Below are 20,556 nucleotides of genomic sequence, written 5' to 3'. Positions count from 1 at the left end.
CTATACTTCAAGACCATCAATTATTGTTTTTGAAGTTGATAAGGAACATTTACCAATAAGGTCTTGGAATCTTCAGATGAACTTTTTGAAACAGAACGAGACGTTCTTTGACAAACTTTTTGAAACAGACAGGTGACGTTTTTATAAAGTCTTCAGTAGCAGATGCAAGTCTTGAATACCGAATGAGTAGGGATATGTATATCAATAATCAGATGAAGTCGGTATATTGCTACTCAGTTGGTTGAAATTAATAATTTAAAAATTAAAATCGTCTCGCTTGTCATAGATTCTGGTACTTAGATGACCGCTTATGTCAAATATGAGGTTTAAATCTAAACATGGGAAAAGGAAGACGTGTTTGTTGTTTCTTTAATTTCTAGTTCTTGGAGATGTATTAATGGAACACAATTAGAAATGTTTTGATTTTTATATGTAATGGTAAGAACATTATCAATATATCTGCATGGATATGAAATTAAATGATCTGGTGACTTTGATCTTCTCGTTTGTGCAGAAACTCAGATTTATACGGAAATAAGAAGAGTTCGACAATGAAAGGGCACAGTAAGTTCCCATCGGAATGCTAACAATTTATTGAATTAGTCTGCATCCAAATTCAACAATTATGTTGCCAATAAGAAACTCAAGCATACTGATCACTTGTTCCTCTGTGTAGCATATTTTACCTATATGTTCACTATTAACAAAATATGCCATATGGTATCACAAGGACATAGATTTATACCGTATGCTACAATTGTTATTTTGAAAAGCATTGTGGATTATTTCTTGTAGATTTTTCAATTTCTCATGAAGATTAATTGTATATAGGGTAGAAATATCAAAAGTTTTGATAGAACCTGAGACTACTATAACACATGCTGTACTAGTCTCAGATAGAACTAATGTCAGAGAATGATCGAGAAATTGTTATAATCTACATATCACATTACTTTTGAAGACTCTCTTTCCTTGCGGTAATAATCTTTGCCAAACTAATAGGGTATTCTTTCGTCAAGTATATAGATGAACCGGCAATGAACGGATGTTTGTATACATTTTGGGAAGTTTCACTAAACAATTCAAAATTTGGTGACTATATGAAACGCATCTATCCCATCGAATTGGAGATAAAAGATACTACAGATACAGTTAAGTCGGCTTCATATCTTGACTTTCATCTAGCCAGGGGCGGATTTAGGCGGGGGCGTGGCGGGCGTGCGCCCCCCCCCCTAAAATTTGCAAAGAATGGGTTGACTTCAACATAGTTAAGTATTAGAAGAGACCATTCAATCTTTTTTAACATTCAAAGTATGATATAAAACAGTCAGTTTAACAGAATCAACGTGATTACTACTCAACTGACCTACGCTTTATTTAAGTTCTATAAAAAAAAACGCGGAGCTGCGTTTGATGACAAATTATGTTAAATGTTTTTAGCAGTTAAAGTAAAAACAAATGTTAGATTGTATTTGCGGTTTTTATAATCAATTTGTTAGATAATCGAAGTTCCAAAACATCCCTTACTCACTTTCACAATTTCATCATGACACGGTTAAGAAAACAGTGAGATTCTTTTATAATATTCGTAATGAAAGATAGAAATACTGTTCCTAGCTAAAGGTTAGTTTATTATTTTGTTTCTCTGTGTCTATATTATTTATTTCTCACTTGCAACCTAAATATTTAGCCGAATTCTGTATCGTATTACTGTATGTTTGGAATCTCAAGAAAATAAATATAACTGGGTAAATGCATCTCATTCTGATTTTAGTTGTTTGTGGCGAACACAGTGAAGTCTGGCACGACCTCCGAAAATCACAAAAATTAAAATAAACAGATAGTATGAAAGGACAATTAAAAATCGCTGGTTAAAGTAGAAATTTTCGTTTGAAAAATATATTGGTCAGGTGAGCAATTGTGTTCTGTCTCGTCTCACTTTGCGTCCGTCTGTCCGCCCGTCTATCTGTAGATTGTTGTCAGGTGTGGATTAAGGCGGTTTCACCTTGAAACTGTAATTTCTCGCTATTTTTACCACACAATAGTTGGACATATCTACATTTCACCCCTTTAGAAGAATATTTCAATAGTTTTACCTAAAAAAGACCTCCAAATATTTTTCGACTCGCTACGCTCGGCGAAAATAAAACTTTGCGCCCCCCCTAACTGGAAATCATGGATCCGCCCCTGCTAGCAATTGACAATGAGGGGAGGTTGAAAACGAAGCTTTACGATAAAAGAGATGATTTCAGCTTTCCAATTGTGAACTTTCCATTTCTAAGTAGCAACATTCCAGCAGCACCTGCATACGGGGTATATATCTCCCAATGGATACGATATTCCCGTGCTTGCATTTCTTATCATGATTTTCTTGATAGAGGGTTACTGCTCACAAGGAAGCTATTAAACCAAGAGTTCCAAATGGTGAAGTTGAAATCATCCCTTCGTAAATTTTATGGACGCCATCACGAGTTGGTTGACCGTTATGGTAAAAAACCGTTTCTCAAATGATATCGGATATGTTCCTTCCGTCGTAACTACAATCCCCTTCCCTTTCATGAATGTGACCTACCGAATTAGACTGTTTACCGGATTTGTAATCACATAGGCAACACGACGGGTGCCACATGTGGAGCAGGATCTCCTTACCCTTCCGGAGCACCTGAGACCACCCCTAGTTTTTGATGGGGTTCGTGTTGTTTATTCTTTAGCTTTCTATGTTGTGTCATGTATACTATTGTTTTTCTGCTTGTCTTTTTCATTTTTAGCCATGACTTTGTCAGTTTGTTTTAGATTTATGAGTTTGACTGTCCTTTTGGTATCTTTCGTCCCTCTTTGATGTATCCAATGTAAACAAGATAAGTCCTCGGATTTTTTGTTCAATGTAATGAAATCTTCTGTAAATTAAAAACTCGACCTGAAAAGAAAAGTTGGTTTGGTTTGGAGTTCGATTATAAAGTGTGCAGGGTATTATTCTTTGCTTTAGAAATGACAGTAAAAGTTCCATAAAAAAAAGCCTAAAAAAACCTGAACGGGAGCTTTCTTCTATCAATCCCATCTTAAATCTATAACATACAATTTTAAATTAATTGATCACAGCAAACTTAAGTTAATGTGCGATGACTGACGTAAAACAAAACTGACAGTATTATAAACCTGAATATTCGATAATATCATCAGATACCAGGCTTATACTTTAATACGTCAGACACATATTTCTTCTTCACCAGTCTCATTACTTGCAAAACCTGAAAAAGCTTTGATTTTTGGAAAGTTAATGCAATCAACAAACACAGATTGTTTCCGCCTGCCTGAGATTGATGACTATTGAACAAACTGGCGATGCAAAATTTGTACTTACATTCAATTCAATGAAAGGTAATGAGGAAGTTTAAAGTTTTGTAAAACACCTTGTTAACATTAGAATGAGCTTTTTTCTCAACAATTCCTAGTCAACCTGCAAATTCTTTGCGAAAAGATGTCTAACTTATATCTGAGACTACTATAACACATGTGTTATAGTAGTCTCAGCTTATATGGTCTGTATAATGACCATTTGTTTGTTCTACGAACTTAAAGCTAACATAAATTAATCCTTAATCAAACGGTTGTTCCCGCAGATAAAGCCCCCAAACAAGATAGTTTTTGTGTTTTTTTTAGCACATTATATATGTTACAGTAAATAGGTGAAATTAGGAATTACATGTAATTACTAAAATTTAGGAATTACAGGTAATTCCCAGTGCACTTAGTAAATACAAGTAATTCCTGAAACGGCCCAGTTATTACCAGTAATTACTAATTTTAAAATGAGTTTTTACACCTATTTACTGACTGCTAAAACAATGTTGTATTATGGTCAGATGATCAAAAGTTATGGTAATACTAACTAGAAGATCAGTTAGTACTCTTAAAATATTGAATGGTTAATTTGTATTCAAAATATCTTGAATAAATATGGACTTTCAAGTATTTGGTTAAATCAGAGTAACTTTAGTTTTAATCCAAAATGGTTAAAGTTGAGCATTATACAGATAATTTTTGACCAATTTCAGCAGACATGGAAATCAGAAATGGAAAATTCTCCCAAAGCATTATGTTTTAACTTTTAAAAAAAAAAAATCGATTTTGAAGAATATTTAGACTTATTACCTTAATATAAAGATCAGATAACGTTGTGAAGGTTAAGAACTGGAATGAACTGTTATGTGCATTAGCTTCGATATATAAAAATTTTTTTTTTTTTTTTTGTTAAATCATTAATAAAAATGATATAGTGGAATTATAATTCACTGTTAGTAGCCAATCTAGTTCTATTTTGTTAAATTAGCTGAGAAACAAGGTTGATGAGTTGTGCATTTGCGGGTGAATATTTGGACCTCATTGAATATGTGTTCATGTGACCTTCAATTCAACCCCTAACAGAAGATGGGTTATTGATGTATTAAGCTATTACAATTGTAAGGGTTTTGCAGAACAAATAGCCTCGCCTACTTTTGCTGTTAATCGCAGGCTCAACAAAAACTGAGGAAAAACTATCAAAATTCTTCTCTAGATACTATCCTTTGACTAGTACTATAAGAAGCTTCTGTCAAAATTGGGTAAAAATCCAGGATGGTTTATAAAATCTAATGTTTTAAAAACTTTAACTGCAGAGTGTATGTAATGTTAACTGGGAAAAAAACTAGTCCATTTATCATGTTTATAAGTACATTTGTAATATAGGGAAAAATGGATTTTTTTTTACAATCTTTACTTTCGGATATTATCTTATGATCATAAACATTTAGCTTCTGTCAAAGTTTGATAGAAATCCAAGATATTTGGAGAAAGTTATTTTAAAGTTTTAAACCACAGTGCATGATTGAGATTTTAGTTTAACAAAATTATGAAAATCAATTTTGGATTGATATCATTGTCTTGCATGCATATATTTACGGAGTTTCAAGACCTATAAAACAACCATTTTCCAGTTTCAATTCACAAACACTAAAGAACATGCACTTTTGATGTGCCTTATATTCCTACATCCTTAAGTAAGCTCCCTTAAAATCCCTACCCCTTTACTTTCTTATTTGGTATCTTGAGTTATGTTTTTAATTTTAAAACAAAAACATCAATTTAGTAAATAGCTGTAAAAATGACAAAAAAAATCAGTAATTACCAGTAATCACTGAAACAACTAGTAAATACATGTAATTACTAAATTGGCTAGTAATTACAGGTATTTACTGAAATGTTTAGTAATTACGTGTAATTCCTAATTTCACCTATTTACTGTAACATATACACTGCTTGAATAACGAGTTAGGTATTCACAATTCACTTGGAATTGACATATTATACCTCCACGATACTGACTAAGGAGGAAATCCTGAATAATCGAGTCTGCTTTATGTTCCTTTGGAATTTCAACCAAAGATGACGAAATGGAACTTACTCCAAGTGCTCCACGAAACCTCTTTCTAAATAAGTAACACCTATTTTCCCAGCAATCAAAACCGGGCTTCAAAGGTGGCTTTAATCAGATTGGGTAGCCAAATTATAGTTATCCGGTACCATTGTAAACTCGTACCAACGTCAACTCGTACCACTAAAAAATAACTCCAACAAAATAAAAATACAATCTAAGACTCTTTCATCTTTACCGTAGAATTCCCCGTTCCAAAATAAAACCCAAATTGCCCGAGTTTGTTTGCTTTGCTTCATAAAAAAGAATGACTAAAATAGACACAAGTATATCTTGCCATAAGAAGGAATAAATCTTGTTTTTTAAACAATAATCGGATTCAAACAAATCTTGATTTCTTGATCGACTACATATTTGTTACGTTTGGAGGAAGTAAACAATTAGCGTGTTTATGGGTACTGACTGCGCTCATCTTCGGTCTATTTAATAGACAATATAAGTTGGTTAAAAAACTGTACAACAAAAGATACGATTTCAGCTTCCAAGTTGTGAATTTTCCATTTCTATGTAGCACTGTTCAAAGCAGTGCCTGTATATGGAGTATATATATCTCCCAGGTGATATTATATTCCAGGGATTGTATTTTCTATCATTATTTTCTTGATATAGGACTGCTGCTAGGAAGCTATTGAACCAAGAGCTCCAAGTAGTGAACTTGAAATCATTCCCTCATAAGTTTTATGGATGCCATCATGAGTTAGTTGACAGTTATGGAATATCTGTTTCACTATGGTAGAGGATGTGTTCCTAAAGTTTTACAATTCTGTCGTATTTTCCTCGAATGTGTACTACAATGTTAGACTTATTTGTTTGTACTAACATGAGCAACACCACGGGTGTCATATTTGGAGCAGGATCTGCCAACCCTTCTGAAGCACCTAAGATGACACCCAGTTTTTTGGTAAGATTTGTTGCTCTGTCTTTAGTTTTCTATGTTGTCTTTTGTGAACTCTAGTTTGTCTGTTAGTCTTTTTCATTTTTAGCCTTGGTGTTGTCAGTTTACTTTCGACCTACCATTTTGAATGTCCCTTTGGTATCTTTCATCTCTCTTTTATGAAATAAAATGTCAAACAATGATGATTTCTTTATTTATTAAAGGCAAATATTACAAATAACCATGAAAATTATAATACTTTATTATAGACAAATATAGTGTAGTATATCAAGTTAACAAGCAGTTAATGAAGATGAATAACAAATAATAATCTTGATCATGTACAAAATCTTACATCAGAAGGTAATAGACAAAGTTGGAAAGTACATTCCTTTAGAAAACAAGGATCACTTAATTAAAGATGCTCTGCTATGATTAAAAATCATTTTAACACTTTCAGATGCCAGTTCTATTGATAGCACCAGATAAGACATTTTCATTTGTATGTGCAAGCATTATGTTTTCTTTGTGTATTATACCCTTAAATATATATTAAAAGAGATAACAGCAATGTCATTCTATGCCTTTAAAGGCAATATAAATAATAGTATATACATTTATTATCAAACCCCTATATAAGAACATGCTCTATATAACAGTTTATTTCTTTACTTTTGATAAATCCATCCTATAAAATGTGGCACATGCTATACTTTACAAAGTATACCATGCAACCATTTAAATTGGTTGGAACCATTATTGGAAAAAAAACCTTCTTCAATTAAGGATTTCTGATGTCACAGGTTCTCTTTTTAGCTTGGTATTTATCAAAACAAACATAAGATGCAGCATGAATTTGATACCGTCTTAAACTCAAATTTTATATCTTTTTGTGTATTTTATCACACATTGGTTATTTTTTAAGAATTCCAATCAGCATAAAAAAACATAAAGGAAAAGGGAATAAAATAATATCCTAGTAAATTCTTAACAATTATAGCATTTTTTTAAAACAGAAAGTGTGTATCTGATATGAGACCAATTTAAATCAAGAGTAGAAAAAAGTGTTGAAGTTATATAACTTGATCTTTTTGGTCAAATGTATGGCCAACAATTTTCAATGGATATAACCCATGTAAATTTGAAGTTTTCAACAAAACATCATTTTTTTTCTTCTAAATCATCCTGATCATTTGCGTATTCAAAATATAATTCATCAATTTCATTAAGAAATTAACAAGTCTTATTCTCTTGATGTACTATGATTAAATCGAATAAGTAAGGGAACATTTATGTTTGGTCCTGTCATAAACAAAGCTACAAAAAGAATTTCATCATGAACAATGGATGGAATATACAATCAGTATATTTATAATTATTATTTACATATTATTCAATACCTTTCAGTTTACAATGTAAAAAGATTATAACTTTTATAAACTTAACTTTAAGTCCAGAGATATGCTGGACTTTCATTAAACCATCAACTTCATTGTCATCAGTCGAACATCATGCAGTTAGCATACTTTACATATAGTCATGACCTCTTTAAAAGCAATTTGATTATGTTTTTTTAAAAGAGCTGAATGAGAGTTTGAAGCGATTGGTTTGTAATCATTTATATAAAAAGACAAATTGAAAAAGATGTTATTAAACACCTTCAATGTTTTATTCTAATATTTGGTTATTTTTGGTCCACATTTTTTGTAAAATTAAAAAGACAATATAATTCTAACAACTTTTAATTTTAAATTAGTCTATTTTAATATTAAAATGAATGGTCAAAAACAAAAATATGAAAATTCAATTATAAATGTGTTTTTTTTAAGATATAACTACTGTTGATTAGATATTTTTAGAAATGATGAAAGAACATTAAAAATCAATTGTAATTTGTTTGTGACACATGATAAATCACTGATTGTCCCAAGTAAAATATACTTCTTATAAAACTATCTTTAGGAGAGAATGTATTTCAATTTCTGGTTACAGTCCAATAATTCTTAACATATAAACAACATGGCAAGGCACATTTTGTGAATTTATATTTGTATGATATTCTAAATTTTTAAATTGCATACAAAATTAATTTCATACAAATGTTTTACATAAAAAAAACTAGATGTCAATATAAATGAAAATGTGCATGATATACAGAAATATAATTCTTAGTTATTACAATATGAATAATTCATAAAATATTTTTGTTCTTGTTCTTTTGTACAATGTAAAAATCTTTACATATGTATAAATATATATATAAATATATAGTAAATGTAATAAAAATCTTTTAATAATCTACGAACTGTTTTATAAAACTATTTCAATCAGTAGACAAACGAATCAAACATTTATCATAATTCCTAGACATTCAAATGTCTAACAGTTTTATGTCTTTTGCCTAGGCATTAACTACATTCTTAGAATTAATTTAATTTGTTCAATTTAAAATATTTGGTTTTTGCCTTGACCATTTGTAAAATCCCTACACACACTTGACAAAACCTTAATCTTGTATTGATGTTCTTCATTTTAAGGTCGTACCCAACACCTTCACTAAAATTTTTTCATAAAATTTTGGCAAAGTATTTACTTTGGCCCTTTGACCAAAATATCAAAATTTCAAAAAATTTGAACCAACCAATTCATCAGAAAAATTACACTGGTTATATAGCAGTTTGACAAACCCTTATTTTGATCATTGCGAAGCTTAATATTTTCTTAACAACGCAACATAATTAAAACTTTTATCTAATTTTACAAAGTTATCTCCCTGTAGTGTTAGGTACCACCTTAAAGTGATAGTGAGGTCTTCTTGTATTTGCTTGTATGTTAAAGTTTCACCCTCTCCTATTAGTGAATAAAATTTCAAATAGATACAGGAATGTTTGATAAATTGGTCCAAGATCAAATTATTTTTTTTTAATTCATATTTTGTAGAAAAATATAAAACAAAAGGTGGTAATCGTAACATTGTGACATTTAAAAAAAAAAAGGATATAAAAAATGGAGGGATGATAAATGAATGAATTCTACATGTATGTCAAAATGAAACATTTTACTTTCCAGAAGCAAATACTTTATTTTTTGCATAGTTAAAAAGCATCACAGTTTAAATATAAACATAATTTAATGAATTTAAGATATATCATTAAATAAAACCAATTCAACTGCTATCTTTGATTTGTTATAATTTGTTAGCTGTCAGAATTGAACCTGCAATTCTTATAATCTTAACAGGAAATTCAGTATTCAACACAATGTATTCAATAGTAGATATTAAGTATATAAAGGAAATATTTAGTCATCAATAATCCTATGAAAAGCAGTCATTTAAGACCACTTTAAACTCATCAAGTATAAATCATGTGAATACTATAACACTTTCTATTATATCTTTGACACAGTTCTATAGCACTAAAGATGCACTGCAAAACTATTTATTTACATATTCAAGATTTAGAATATTACTGAAATATGCAGAAAAAAACTGCAAAATAAAAACGCTTTTCAATATTCTAATGTATCATAGTAGTTTTATTTTTTAGCTTTTCAGTTGTGATGTGGGACTAATAAAACTTGTGTAGAATAAATGTCAAATAACAGTTAAACTACTTATAAGTCACGATATTTGAATGTTCTAAATAACTGTTAATAACTGGCACTTTTCTCCAATTCCACTAAAACACAAATATCTCTAATAATCATCTGTTTCTTTGTAGTTTGGTTCTGCAGACACAAAATAGTCATCAAAGAAATTAAACAAGTATTCAAATGTTGGTCTGTTAGCTGGAACTTTGTCCCAACATTTCTTCATAATGTCATACATAGACTCTGGACACTTGCTTGGCTTAGATTGTCTGTATCCTCTCTCGATCTGTTCTAATACTTCTCGGTTTTGCATACCTTAATGAAAGAAAGAAAAAAGATTGAAAATTATAATTGATAATTTGCTTAACATCAAGTAGAGAAAAATTCTACCATTTAGAAGATTTTTCTGCAGACTGAATATACCCATTTGTCTTGAAATCAACTATTCCTCCTGAACATGAATGAAATATTTGCCACTAGACTTTAAACAACCAAAAATCAATGAAATCAACTATCTAATAGAATGTTCTGCAGATTGAATATACAAAGGCAACATGTCTCTCAGAAAGATAATCATTTTAAAAATGTAATTAAAAAGTATTAAATTTTTGTGAGATGAAGATAACTATTTTAATGTTTGACTTTTTCTCTAAATTGTAAACTAGTTAAAACTTGACAATGCAAGAAAAGATAAGTTTCCTCAGAAGAAATTGAATTCTTTTGAAGTTTGTCATAGCATGAAAAACTGTAAAACTATACTGTATTTGTTTGTTATTGTACCTATTCAAAAACAAATCATCTACAAATATGAAATTGAGTGTAATTCTTTCAATGTAGTTTTTACCAGCTTTTACATGTTTCTGTGAAATGAAAAATAAAAACTTCCTGTCCAGCATATTTTTTGGCAACAGGTAGATAAGATATATATTAACTGTTTTAATATTTTTTAACCAGAACTTTTATTTATTTATTTTAATATTTCCTTAACATAAAGCAATATGAAACTATTTAACTATCTTTTAAAATTTGTATGAGATCTTATAATTACCTGGATATGGTATTTGTCCGTGAGTGACAAGTTCTACAAGCAATATACCATAAGACCATATATCTGATTTGATGGTAAACTTTCCATATAATGCTGCTTCTGGTGCTGTCCATTTTATTGGGAATTTAGAACCTGTGAAAAATTAAAGGTCCTGGTTATATTATGTATATCAACTAATTATAACAAAAGATAACAGGCATCAAAAAATGAAAAAAATGCTGCTATTTATTTAATAAATTTGATAGGTTCATTAAAATGAAATCCAAGTGATTTATGTTGCAAGATTTTTTTAAATAATCTTACATCAGAATAAATACAATTGCACATAATTTGTCATTCTTAAATGACATGCTTCATTACAGTATACAGAACACCCTCTTTATTTCAATTTTTTTGAAATCATTTCTTTTCAATAGGATTCAAATTGGTTCTTTTGAATAATGCAGGATATAAATCTTTGCCTTAAAAAATTAGAGCAACTAGCACAAAAGGCCATGCTACATGAGTACTAGTGGGGAGAATAAGGCTGGTGACGGGAGACAAAGACTTGATAAACATTATAACTAAGGTACCATGTTTTGGGTTGTATTCATCATCTTCAATAATCTTGGCCAATCCAAAATCAGCTACTTTAGCTACATTATTATCACCAATCAAAATGTTTCTAGCAGCTAAATCTCTGTGAATAAACTTTTTGGCCTCTAAGAAACCCATTCCACTTGCAATCTGTAAAAAAAATGTTTATAACTGATACATGTATACCATCACAATGTTAAACCTTTATCAATATTAACCAAGTTTCAGGTGTTTCATTCTCCAAAAGGTGTCCAAATTACAATCAATACAAAGCAAAAGTCATCCTACTCTTTACTCATTTTTTTCCTTCATATTTCTTAAAATATTTACACCTAAAACTAACACAGAACAAATGTAAGAGTCTTAAAGTAAACCTCGATGAAACAGGCAATACAAGTTTGTTGATGCTAAGAATCTAGTGTGAATAAATGCTACAGTTTGAAAAATAGGCTTTAAAACATTGTTTTGTCATTTCAAGGCCTTTTATAGCTGACTATGCAGTATGGGCTTTGCTTGTTGTTGAAGGCCTTACAGTGACCTATAGTTGTAAATTTCTGTGTCATTTGGTCTCTTGTCATTTCAAAATGACTGAAATTGTGTGAAAACAAATTTGTGTATCCTTGTGTTAGAAACAGTGTACAGATAATGTAACACTTTCTAGATAAGAACTTTCAGTTTTCTTTGTATCTTATTCTACTTTGTTTAATATTGTCACTATTATTACCTGTGCAGCAACATCAACTAACTGTGGGAATTTCAACTGTTGTCCTTCATCTGAACGTAGATGTTCCAATAGACTGCCCTTTGACATTAATTCTGTTACAATATATATAGGTTCACCATCGGAACATACAGCGTATAGTCTTACTAACTTATCATGTTTACATTGCTTCATGATGAATGCTTCAGCTAAGAAGGCTTCTGTAGACATTGTTCCTGGTTTTAATGTTTTTATAGCAACTGGCGTTGTCTTGTTCCATGTACCTTGAAAAATAAATAAAACTCTATGAAGAAAATAAAAATATTGACTTTCAATACAAGTTTCTATAACATCATAACAGTATTTAAATTTGAAATTTTTGGAATGATGAAATCCTCTTTTGATGATTATTACAGCATACTAAATGCATAGAATCACAGGAACTAACTGATACCAAAAAATATTAAACAGTTCACTTGTAACAACATACCAGACCAAACACAAACAACATACTCCTCTGAGTAAATAGACAAACTAATTACAAACGATTTTTTCTCTTGAATATACTGTCTTGGTATAATCTGATTAAGGGCATACGATACAGTTTTGATTCTGTATTTACAAGTTCGTGAAAATTTGCATAAAGGCTGTTTTTTACCTGATTAAATCAAATATGTAATAAAAAATATACCTTCATGTGCTACTTTTTGAGTAAAATGAGGTCGAAATTTTGTATATTTGCTCAAAATTAAGAATTGTGGCCGTAATTTCTTTTTTGAAAGAAAGACATAACTTTTTTGTTATAAAAGATAAACACAAATTGTTTTTTGTTAAATAATCGGTAATTTCTGTTTTTCATAAGTATCTAAAAAAATTATGCATTTTTTATTCAGAAATAACTCATATTTATCAAATGTTCATGAATTGATGAAAATACGTCATTTTTTGCTGCATGTTTATCAAAATAAAAAAAATTCCTCTATTTACAGTTTTATAAAAATTTGGTCCCATAATCTCCCTGCAAAATGAAACAAATTGCTGTTTTGAAAAATAGGGGTTCATGAACTTGTTTTCAAATTAAATCAGTTTGAATGATAAAAATCAGTCGAAAAATGCATCTTTTTCGCGATATGTCACAGTTTGACGTCGCGAAAATAACATTTTACGTTAGCAACGTCATTACCTCCCCTATAACTGTATCGTATGCCCTTAAAAGAAATATTTTATGATGTTTCTTATAAGCATGCTCTATTGCGAAGTTTTCTTAACGATTGGTAAGTTCATAGCTTGAATTTAAAGTTTCTTGATCAATTGACATGTATTCCATGAGTTCTGGTTCACTTAAATAGCAGGATTCATGTCGTATATAAAAGATCACCTAATCCAACTACCATCTTTAATGTATTAATCTGCTAAATACCTAGTAATGTCATTTCTTGTAACATCAGATTTATTTTATGCATTTAATCAACATATATACCTCTCCACACTTCACCAAACTGTCCAGCACCAAGTTTGATATCCATTGTTAAAGCATCTCTTGAGATTTCCCAGGCATCTTTGGTATCTCTTGACAAATCGTCCATCACTGGCTTTGGTTTCTGACATGGTTCCATAAGCTGACGACAAAGACCATCTGGACCTTCTGCAAAAGAAAACAAATAACGTATAGTTCAGGAAGGTATAAAACTAAAATGCAGGTTGCTTATATGCCATGTTCTTATTTGTGGAAAAAATCTTGTAGGAAAAGCCTACAAGCCCTTTCCTTCCCCAAAAAAATAAAAGGACCATTTGTGTATTAACTACAAGAATGAACACACTGAAATGTCTCACCTTCTTTACTCACCACTGATTAAATGCTGATAGTCTTTACTTTTCTACATTGGCTAGAGGTATAGGGGGAGGGTTGAGATCTCATAAAAACATGTTTAACCCCGCCACATTGTTGTGCCTGTCCCAAGTCAGAAGCCTCTGGCCTTTGTTAGTCTTGTACTATTTTAATTTTAGTTTCTTGTGTACAATTTGGAAATAAGTATGGCGTTCATTATCACTGAACTAGTATATATTTGTTTAGGGGCCAGCTGAAGGACGCCTCCGGGTGCAGGAATTTCTCGCAACATTGAAGACCTGTTGGTGACCTTCTGCTGTTGTTTTTTCTATGGTCGGGTTGTTGTCTCTTTGACACATTCCCCATTTCCATTCTCAATTTTATTTAATACATGTATAACGCTTTACCACATATCACATAAACTTAACATGATCCAAGAAAATGAGGTCAAGGTCAGATAAACCAATGGGGAAATACATGTACTCATTATAATCATTCAATACACCAAATATAGTTGACCTATTGCTTACAGTTTTTAGAAACATACTTAATCAGCAAAACTAAACGTTGACCAATGAACCATGAAAATGAGGTCAAGGTCAGTATATAAGCAGTATATCTTGACTTCCTATCTTTCTTGCTCCAGGCAGATCTACTAAAACTTTCAAAATATTTGACAATTAATTGCTTTCAGCCCTACTTTCTGTTTTAAGTCAATGGTGGCCATGTTAGTTGACAACTTGACAGATAACAATGTTGTACCGGTATATTACTTACGTGAATAATGATTTACCAGCTCTGGTAGAGAGCTCATTACTCTTCTTGCCGCTATGTAAAATCCACCATTATTATCCATGTTACGAATTTTGTAATGTTTGACAGTTGGTCCTTTAACTTCATCATTGTCACGTACAGATAATACATAGTTACCTAAAATAAATATTACAATATATACTGTTCTCATCCAGTGTTTGTTTTTAATTTTAAGAATGAAATGCCCTGTATATTATAGCTGACAATGGGTTATGGGCTTTGCTCATTGCTGAAGGCCATGCAGTGACCTATAGCTGTTAATTTCTGTGTCATTTTGGTATCTTGTAGAGAGTTGTCTAATTGATAATCATACCACATCTTCTTTATAATATATATATTTAAACATTCAGCAAGCTTTCCAACCCTTTTTGTCTAATCAATGTGTTGTTAATCATTTAAAAACAAGGCTCAATTTTTGCAGTGTCTTTCGATGTATGTATAATGTGAAAATGCTCTCTTGTTTTCTTTTGTTGCATGTGAGATTAATATCATATTTATATTTCTAAAAACATTGTGTGTAAAAGGTTTCACAAATTCTATTGATGTCAAAGTTGGTTGCCATGAACAGATTGGTTTTGTTTTTAGATTTAAAGACTTGTTTTAACATCATACAGCTATTGCTTATTTTATACGCTGTGTGTCAGTCAATATATGTTTTATTTCCTTTTTATTTGGAAACCATGTATGCAAGTAGATTGAAATGTCCAATGAACTTATTCATTTTTTCATTGAAAAAAATAGCTTCAAACTGAGTATGAACATCAAAAGAAAATTACAAAAGAATGCAGCAATTTTGACAAGCTTAATTCAACTCCAAATTAAACAATATGCTGTACCACCCCTCCAATTACCGTAGAAAAGGAAGACAAAGAAAGACACTATCATTCTGTCGCAGCAAAATATAGCTGAAATATGATTGGATGAGGTTGGCATTCCTGCTTATGAAGCAAAGCAAAAAAGATATTGCACAATAACTGACATCATAGCATTTTTCCAGATTGAAAAAAGCACAGGCTACCCCTTTAAAAAAAGAATAACCCCTTATTAAAAACAAATTACAGACCTGTTATTTTTCTTCCAATTTTGTCTAAAAATTTTATATAAAGGTTTTTGAATTACTATTGTCTTGATTATTTTGAGAAAACATTGAATCCTTGTGTATTTGATTTTAAAAGCAGACATGAATGTTAGACTACACTACTAAGATTGCTGCAGACTGATGTGAAGCCATTGATCAAAAACAGTCCATTGGTGCAGTTCTCAGTTTCTTCAAAATTGTCTGACCTTAAATCTTATTTGAAATCAGCAGATTAAAATAAGCAGCATGTAGATTCTATCATTTTTCAATTTTACTTGATTGAGAAAAACTAATTTTTCTGTGGACATTTTATTTTAAGTTTGTCAAAAGTCTGCATTCAAGCTTATAGAAAATTTGCGCTCTTTTCAGTTTTAAATGTAGATTTGACTTGACACACAGTTCAAGGGTTGGAAATGTATATTCAAAACACATTTTTCTGTCAGTGAAAGCATATGTTGTATTTTGCTGAAAAATTTGAATTTAATAAATATTGGAGGTAGATTAAAGATTTGACACTACTTAAATCAATCATCAAAAAGATGTACACAAGAAATACCTGGACTTGTTTCACTTTCTCTGATAAGGTATGTTCCTGGAGTGTTTTCTCTACTCAATAATAATCTCTCTGTTTCTTTTCTTGAGAAGGCTCCCATAAACCACCTTAACATCATAAAACAATCATTAGTTAATCTCACCAAACAGAAGAAAAAGCTTTGATTTTTTTACTGTTTATAATATTTTTTTTGTGTTATAAGATCTTATAAATGATGAAAGTCTTTAGCTATAATACGAATCTAAAGAATCATCCATATTTGTAAGTATTGTCTGTGCATTATTCAAACTAAAAGCAAATTCACCACAATGTCTCTCAAAAAATAGCAATGAATATTCAATGATGTACAAAAAAACCAAAATAAGACCTATCTCATTTCCATATCTGCAAATAGTACTCATGTGCACAATTTAATCTGTATACTATGTATTATTATTTCATTCTTTGTACCAATGTGTATACAGTGGATTTAAAATTGTACCATCTTGTCTTGCAAATGGTACTCTGTGATTTACTTCTTATGTTAATAATTTCATTCTGTGATAAATTCTTTGTCTGAAACACTTTTATTTTAGCAGTTAACATTATGACCATATTCTTTCAGGTGTTGTCTCCCTTGATATAAAATGATCAATTTTATGTTGAACAATAATTGACTTTATTGGTATATTTGAATTTGGGTGGGCTAGGTATGGTTTGCTGAAAACAATTGCCAAAGTGAAAACAGGATACCATATTAGAATTGATTATATTCATTAATGCCACATATAAAATAGAAATGTAGGGATTAGTCATAACCTATATGTACTGTCATCTCTCTTCTTACAGGAAGTTTAAAATTTGCATAAATAGCAGAAAAGTCACCTATTTTGAAAACCAAAAAACGTGTGTTATTTTCCATTTGTGTGCTTGAAGTTATTTGACCATTTATTTTTAGTATGTGTATCTGAAAAACATAACTTTTAATGGCTAGATAAATTCTTTTTTTTCATTCTTCTCTGTAAGCTCACTGGTAGCCTCCATTTAGAACAGCAATATACTTACTCATATGCATAAAGTGAGTCCTCTTTGGCTACGTAATTCCTCGGGACATATCCCTCATTTTTATTGTTAGTGTATCGAGGATCTGAATGTCGAGCAAACCACCAATCTGCATCACTGAAATAAACAAAATATTATTAAAATAATTAAATAAGTTTAGGTCTTTTCTTTTAAAGATTTTTTTTTATCAAAACTTATCAAATTGATCAGAACCTTCATAAATAAACAGATTGATTTAGAGAAATATCAAATTTTATTACAATAATTTCAAATAAAATATCACTTGACTAAATTTTTATCAAATGATAAAACTTACAGCTTTGAAAATCTGTTCCGAAGTTTCTGAAAGTTTGATAGCTTTGTCATAATTTGAAATTACTGGTGTCAGTAAATGTATAAACTGAACATTTAATGACCTTAAGTACATGTATCATAATTATTGAATCCTTTTATATTCTTTTACATTTTAAAGTAATAACTTTATACAGGATTAAATATCTTAAAATAAAAGAAACAGGATTTTATGTTTTAATTCTCATAAACATTACATTACATAGTACATTACAAAAACATATACGTATACCAGGGTACATGTATATATAAGGCAGTAACAGTATTTTATCATTTTCAGGATGCTGTGAACTTTCTTTTGTCATTAATTTCAAGGTTAACTAAAACCACTACTCAATGACATTTCCATCTTGTGAAACCATGAATTCAAAAAGAACTTGCTCACAATATTGTGCAAAATATATCACCACAGACATTAGACCTTTAAGAAATGTTTGAAACTTTAGAGTTGGTACAATAAAACTAGGAAATATCCTTCAGCAGGAAGTAACTGCCAAACAGATATGAAAATTTGCTTACTCTATCCAACTGAACATTATATAAACCAGACAAACTATATAAACCATTACAAATACAGAAGCTAAGAAATATGTAAGGTAAATTATATATTTACAGACAGACAGACAGACAGACAGACAAAGAGGTTGCTGTATAATTTACAAATCATTTTCCCACAAACCACCAAAGTAAAAGAACATTCCACAAAGTTACTGCTCAAGCTATCTTTTATCTGTTTGTTTTTTATTGGGGTGACTTAAATGTACAGAAGTGATTCTGTTAAGTTATGTTGCATTTTTTAAAAGGAAGTTGTGACAGATTTTACTTCCATATTTACAAATGACAAAATTCATGCTTTGCAATAGAAAAACTATTTGAACGGTCTGACGAAAAAGAACAGAAGATGTAAGGTGCATGTACTATTAAATGTGATATTGAGAACTTTGTCAATTTTCTTTTCAATGCAATAAAAACGGTAGTCCGGTACATTTGGTGTTGTACATTTGGTATTGTACCAAATTTAATCTGTTCCAGATTCAGTGGAAAAAAGTGTGTCCCCTAATATCATACTGTTATTACATGATGACATCTGTCCAGTTTTGAGCAATGCCTGTTGTACTAGCCTGAGGCCTAGCTTATGGCCATAGCAGTCAACTGATGACCTAGTCTAAAAAGTAAACGGACATTTAATAATACCTTTATTGATTATACAAAAAGGTGTTTTATTTTTTTTTTCCCCACTTGAAATACCATAATTTCTATTCCTATTCTGGTTGAATGTGTTTATATATTTTCAGAACAACAAATGTATGAAAATTACTTATTAAATCCAATGATCCAGTAATTTGGTTACAATATTACGACATTATAATGTGCTGATCTAATATTTTTAATTAATGTCCGAGATTCATGCTTAGAGTGTCCAAATGATTTACCTTACATGAAAATATGGTTAGCACTTCCAGTAGAGGTACCAAAATCTTATCAACATGGTAGAAAAGTTTTCCCATTACTTGTGAACAATTAAAAGAGGCAAATTTATCCCAAAATCCTCAAAAAAGTGGCAAATCTATCCATTGGCAAGATGAGTTAACAAAGTGGCAAAGTTATATATTTGCCATGTGAAAATGAGATCTTAATCTTTCAATCTGGTCATGCGTTGGATGCCTAGATGGCAAATGTTAAATTAAATGTCCCCAAATTGATCTTCTGCAAAATATCTTTTCAAAGTGTATTTAAAATTAGAACTGGCTTTTATTCAATGATATTTGTCAAATCTTTTGTCCTTCATCAATTGAACAATAGTACAAATGTATAGTCTTTACACAAAATATGACTTGAAAGTTAAACATCTCTGATTATGTCTTGATTCCTAAGTCCTTTAATATTGATTATTTATTCAAACTATGATAATGAAATATAATTATATAAGTATTAAAGGCATTCTGGGTCAACGATATATAATTCAAGCTAGACTATAATTTAAATGTACAGAATATCTCAACAAGGAAGTTTTTATGAACGAAACTTATGTTTTTAGTTCCTGTTCGTTATTGAAACTAAACTTATTTTAAAATCATTAGATCATGTAAATGATTTCACAGTTTACTGTAGATAGTTTATTTGCTTCCTTTATTTTATACAAAATTTGCATCTTTGGTAAAACAAATCTTTAATTATGCTCAATTCCAAACTATTGTGAAATGCATTAAAACATGTAAAAACATGAAAATGTTGCATAAATATATATTTTTCAACCACAAAGAGTCATCTGGTCTCTTTGTAGGTTATGTATTACCTTCACTACACACATATATTCTCTGGTAAATGATAGATTATTATCTATACAGAGGGAAGGATATAATTCAGTGTCGGTCTAATCATTCACATACTGGTACTGAATGCATGGATATAGCCATGTTCCTATTTCTTGGAAAATTGAATGATTATTTTTTAAATCTACTTTGAATCAATGAACAGTTCTTGCTCAATGAATCGGCTCTTACCAAACAGGAAAACTATGTCCTAGAGGTTCTGAACATACTTGTTAAACCTTGGATCTATACAGTTTAAATTTGGAGCATTTTTGAATCCATTATTAAAATTTTCTCAACACTATTAATTTTATCAAATTT

General features: G+C 30.3%; 1 protein-coding gene across 8 annotated transcripts in view; it reads right to left on the bottom strand.

Annotated features, from left to right (window-relative positions):
• Positions 1–9,129: 9,129 nt before the first annotated feature.
• Positions 9,130–20,556, bottom strand: part of LOC134683513 (tyrosine-protein kinase SRK2-like) — a 40,987-nt gene continuing 29,560 nt past the window's right edge. For all 8 annotated transcript variants that reach the window (XM_063542825.1, XM_063542848.1, XM_063542855.1 and 5 more), the window contains 8 exons: positions 17,576–17,689; positions 16,535–16,638; positions 14,865–15,017; positions 13,740–13,904; positions 12,284–12,543; positions 11,556–11,709; positions 10,984–11,115; positions 9,130–10,250 (listed from right to left, as the gene is read on the bottom strand). In XM_063542825.1, coding sequence (XP_063398895.1) covers positions 10,042–10,250; positions 10,984–11,115; positions 11,556–11,709; positions 12,284–12,543; positions 13,740–13,904; positions 14,865–15,017; positions 16,535–16,638; positions 17,576–17,689 — 1,291 coding nt within the window. In that variant the 3' untranslated portion in view covers positions 9,130–10,041. The remainder of the gene's footprint in view (positions 10,251–10,983; positions 11,116–11,555; positions 11,710–12,283; positions 12,544–13,739; positions 13,905–14,864; positions 15,018–16,534; positions 16,639–17,575; positions 17,690–20,556) is intronic.

The sequence above is a fragment of the Mytilus trossulus genome, chromosome 1 (assembly GCF_036588685.1).
Source record: "Mytilus trossulus isolate FHL-02 chromosome 1, PNRI_Mtr1.1.1.hap1, whole genome shotgun sequence".
In the NCBI taxonomy this organism is placed as follows: Eukaryota; Metazoa; Mollusca; class Bivalvia; order Mytilida; family Mytilidae; genus Mytilus; species Mytilus trossulus.
This window is presented reverse-complemented; position numbering and strand designations above follow the sequence as displayed.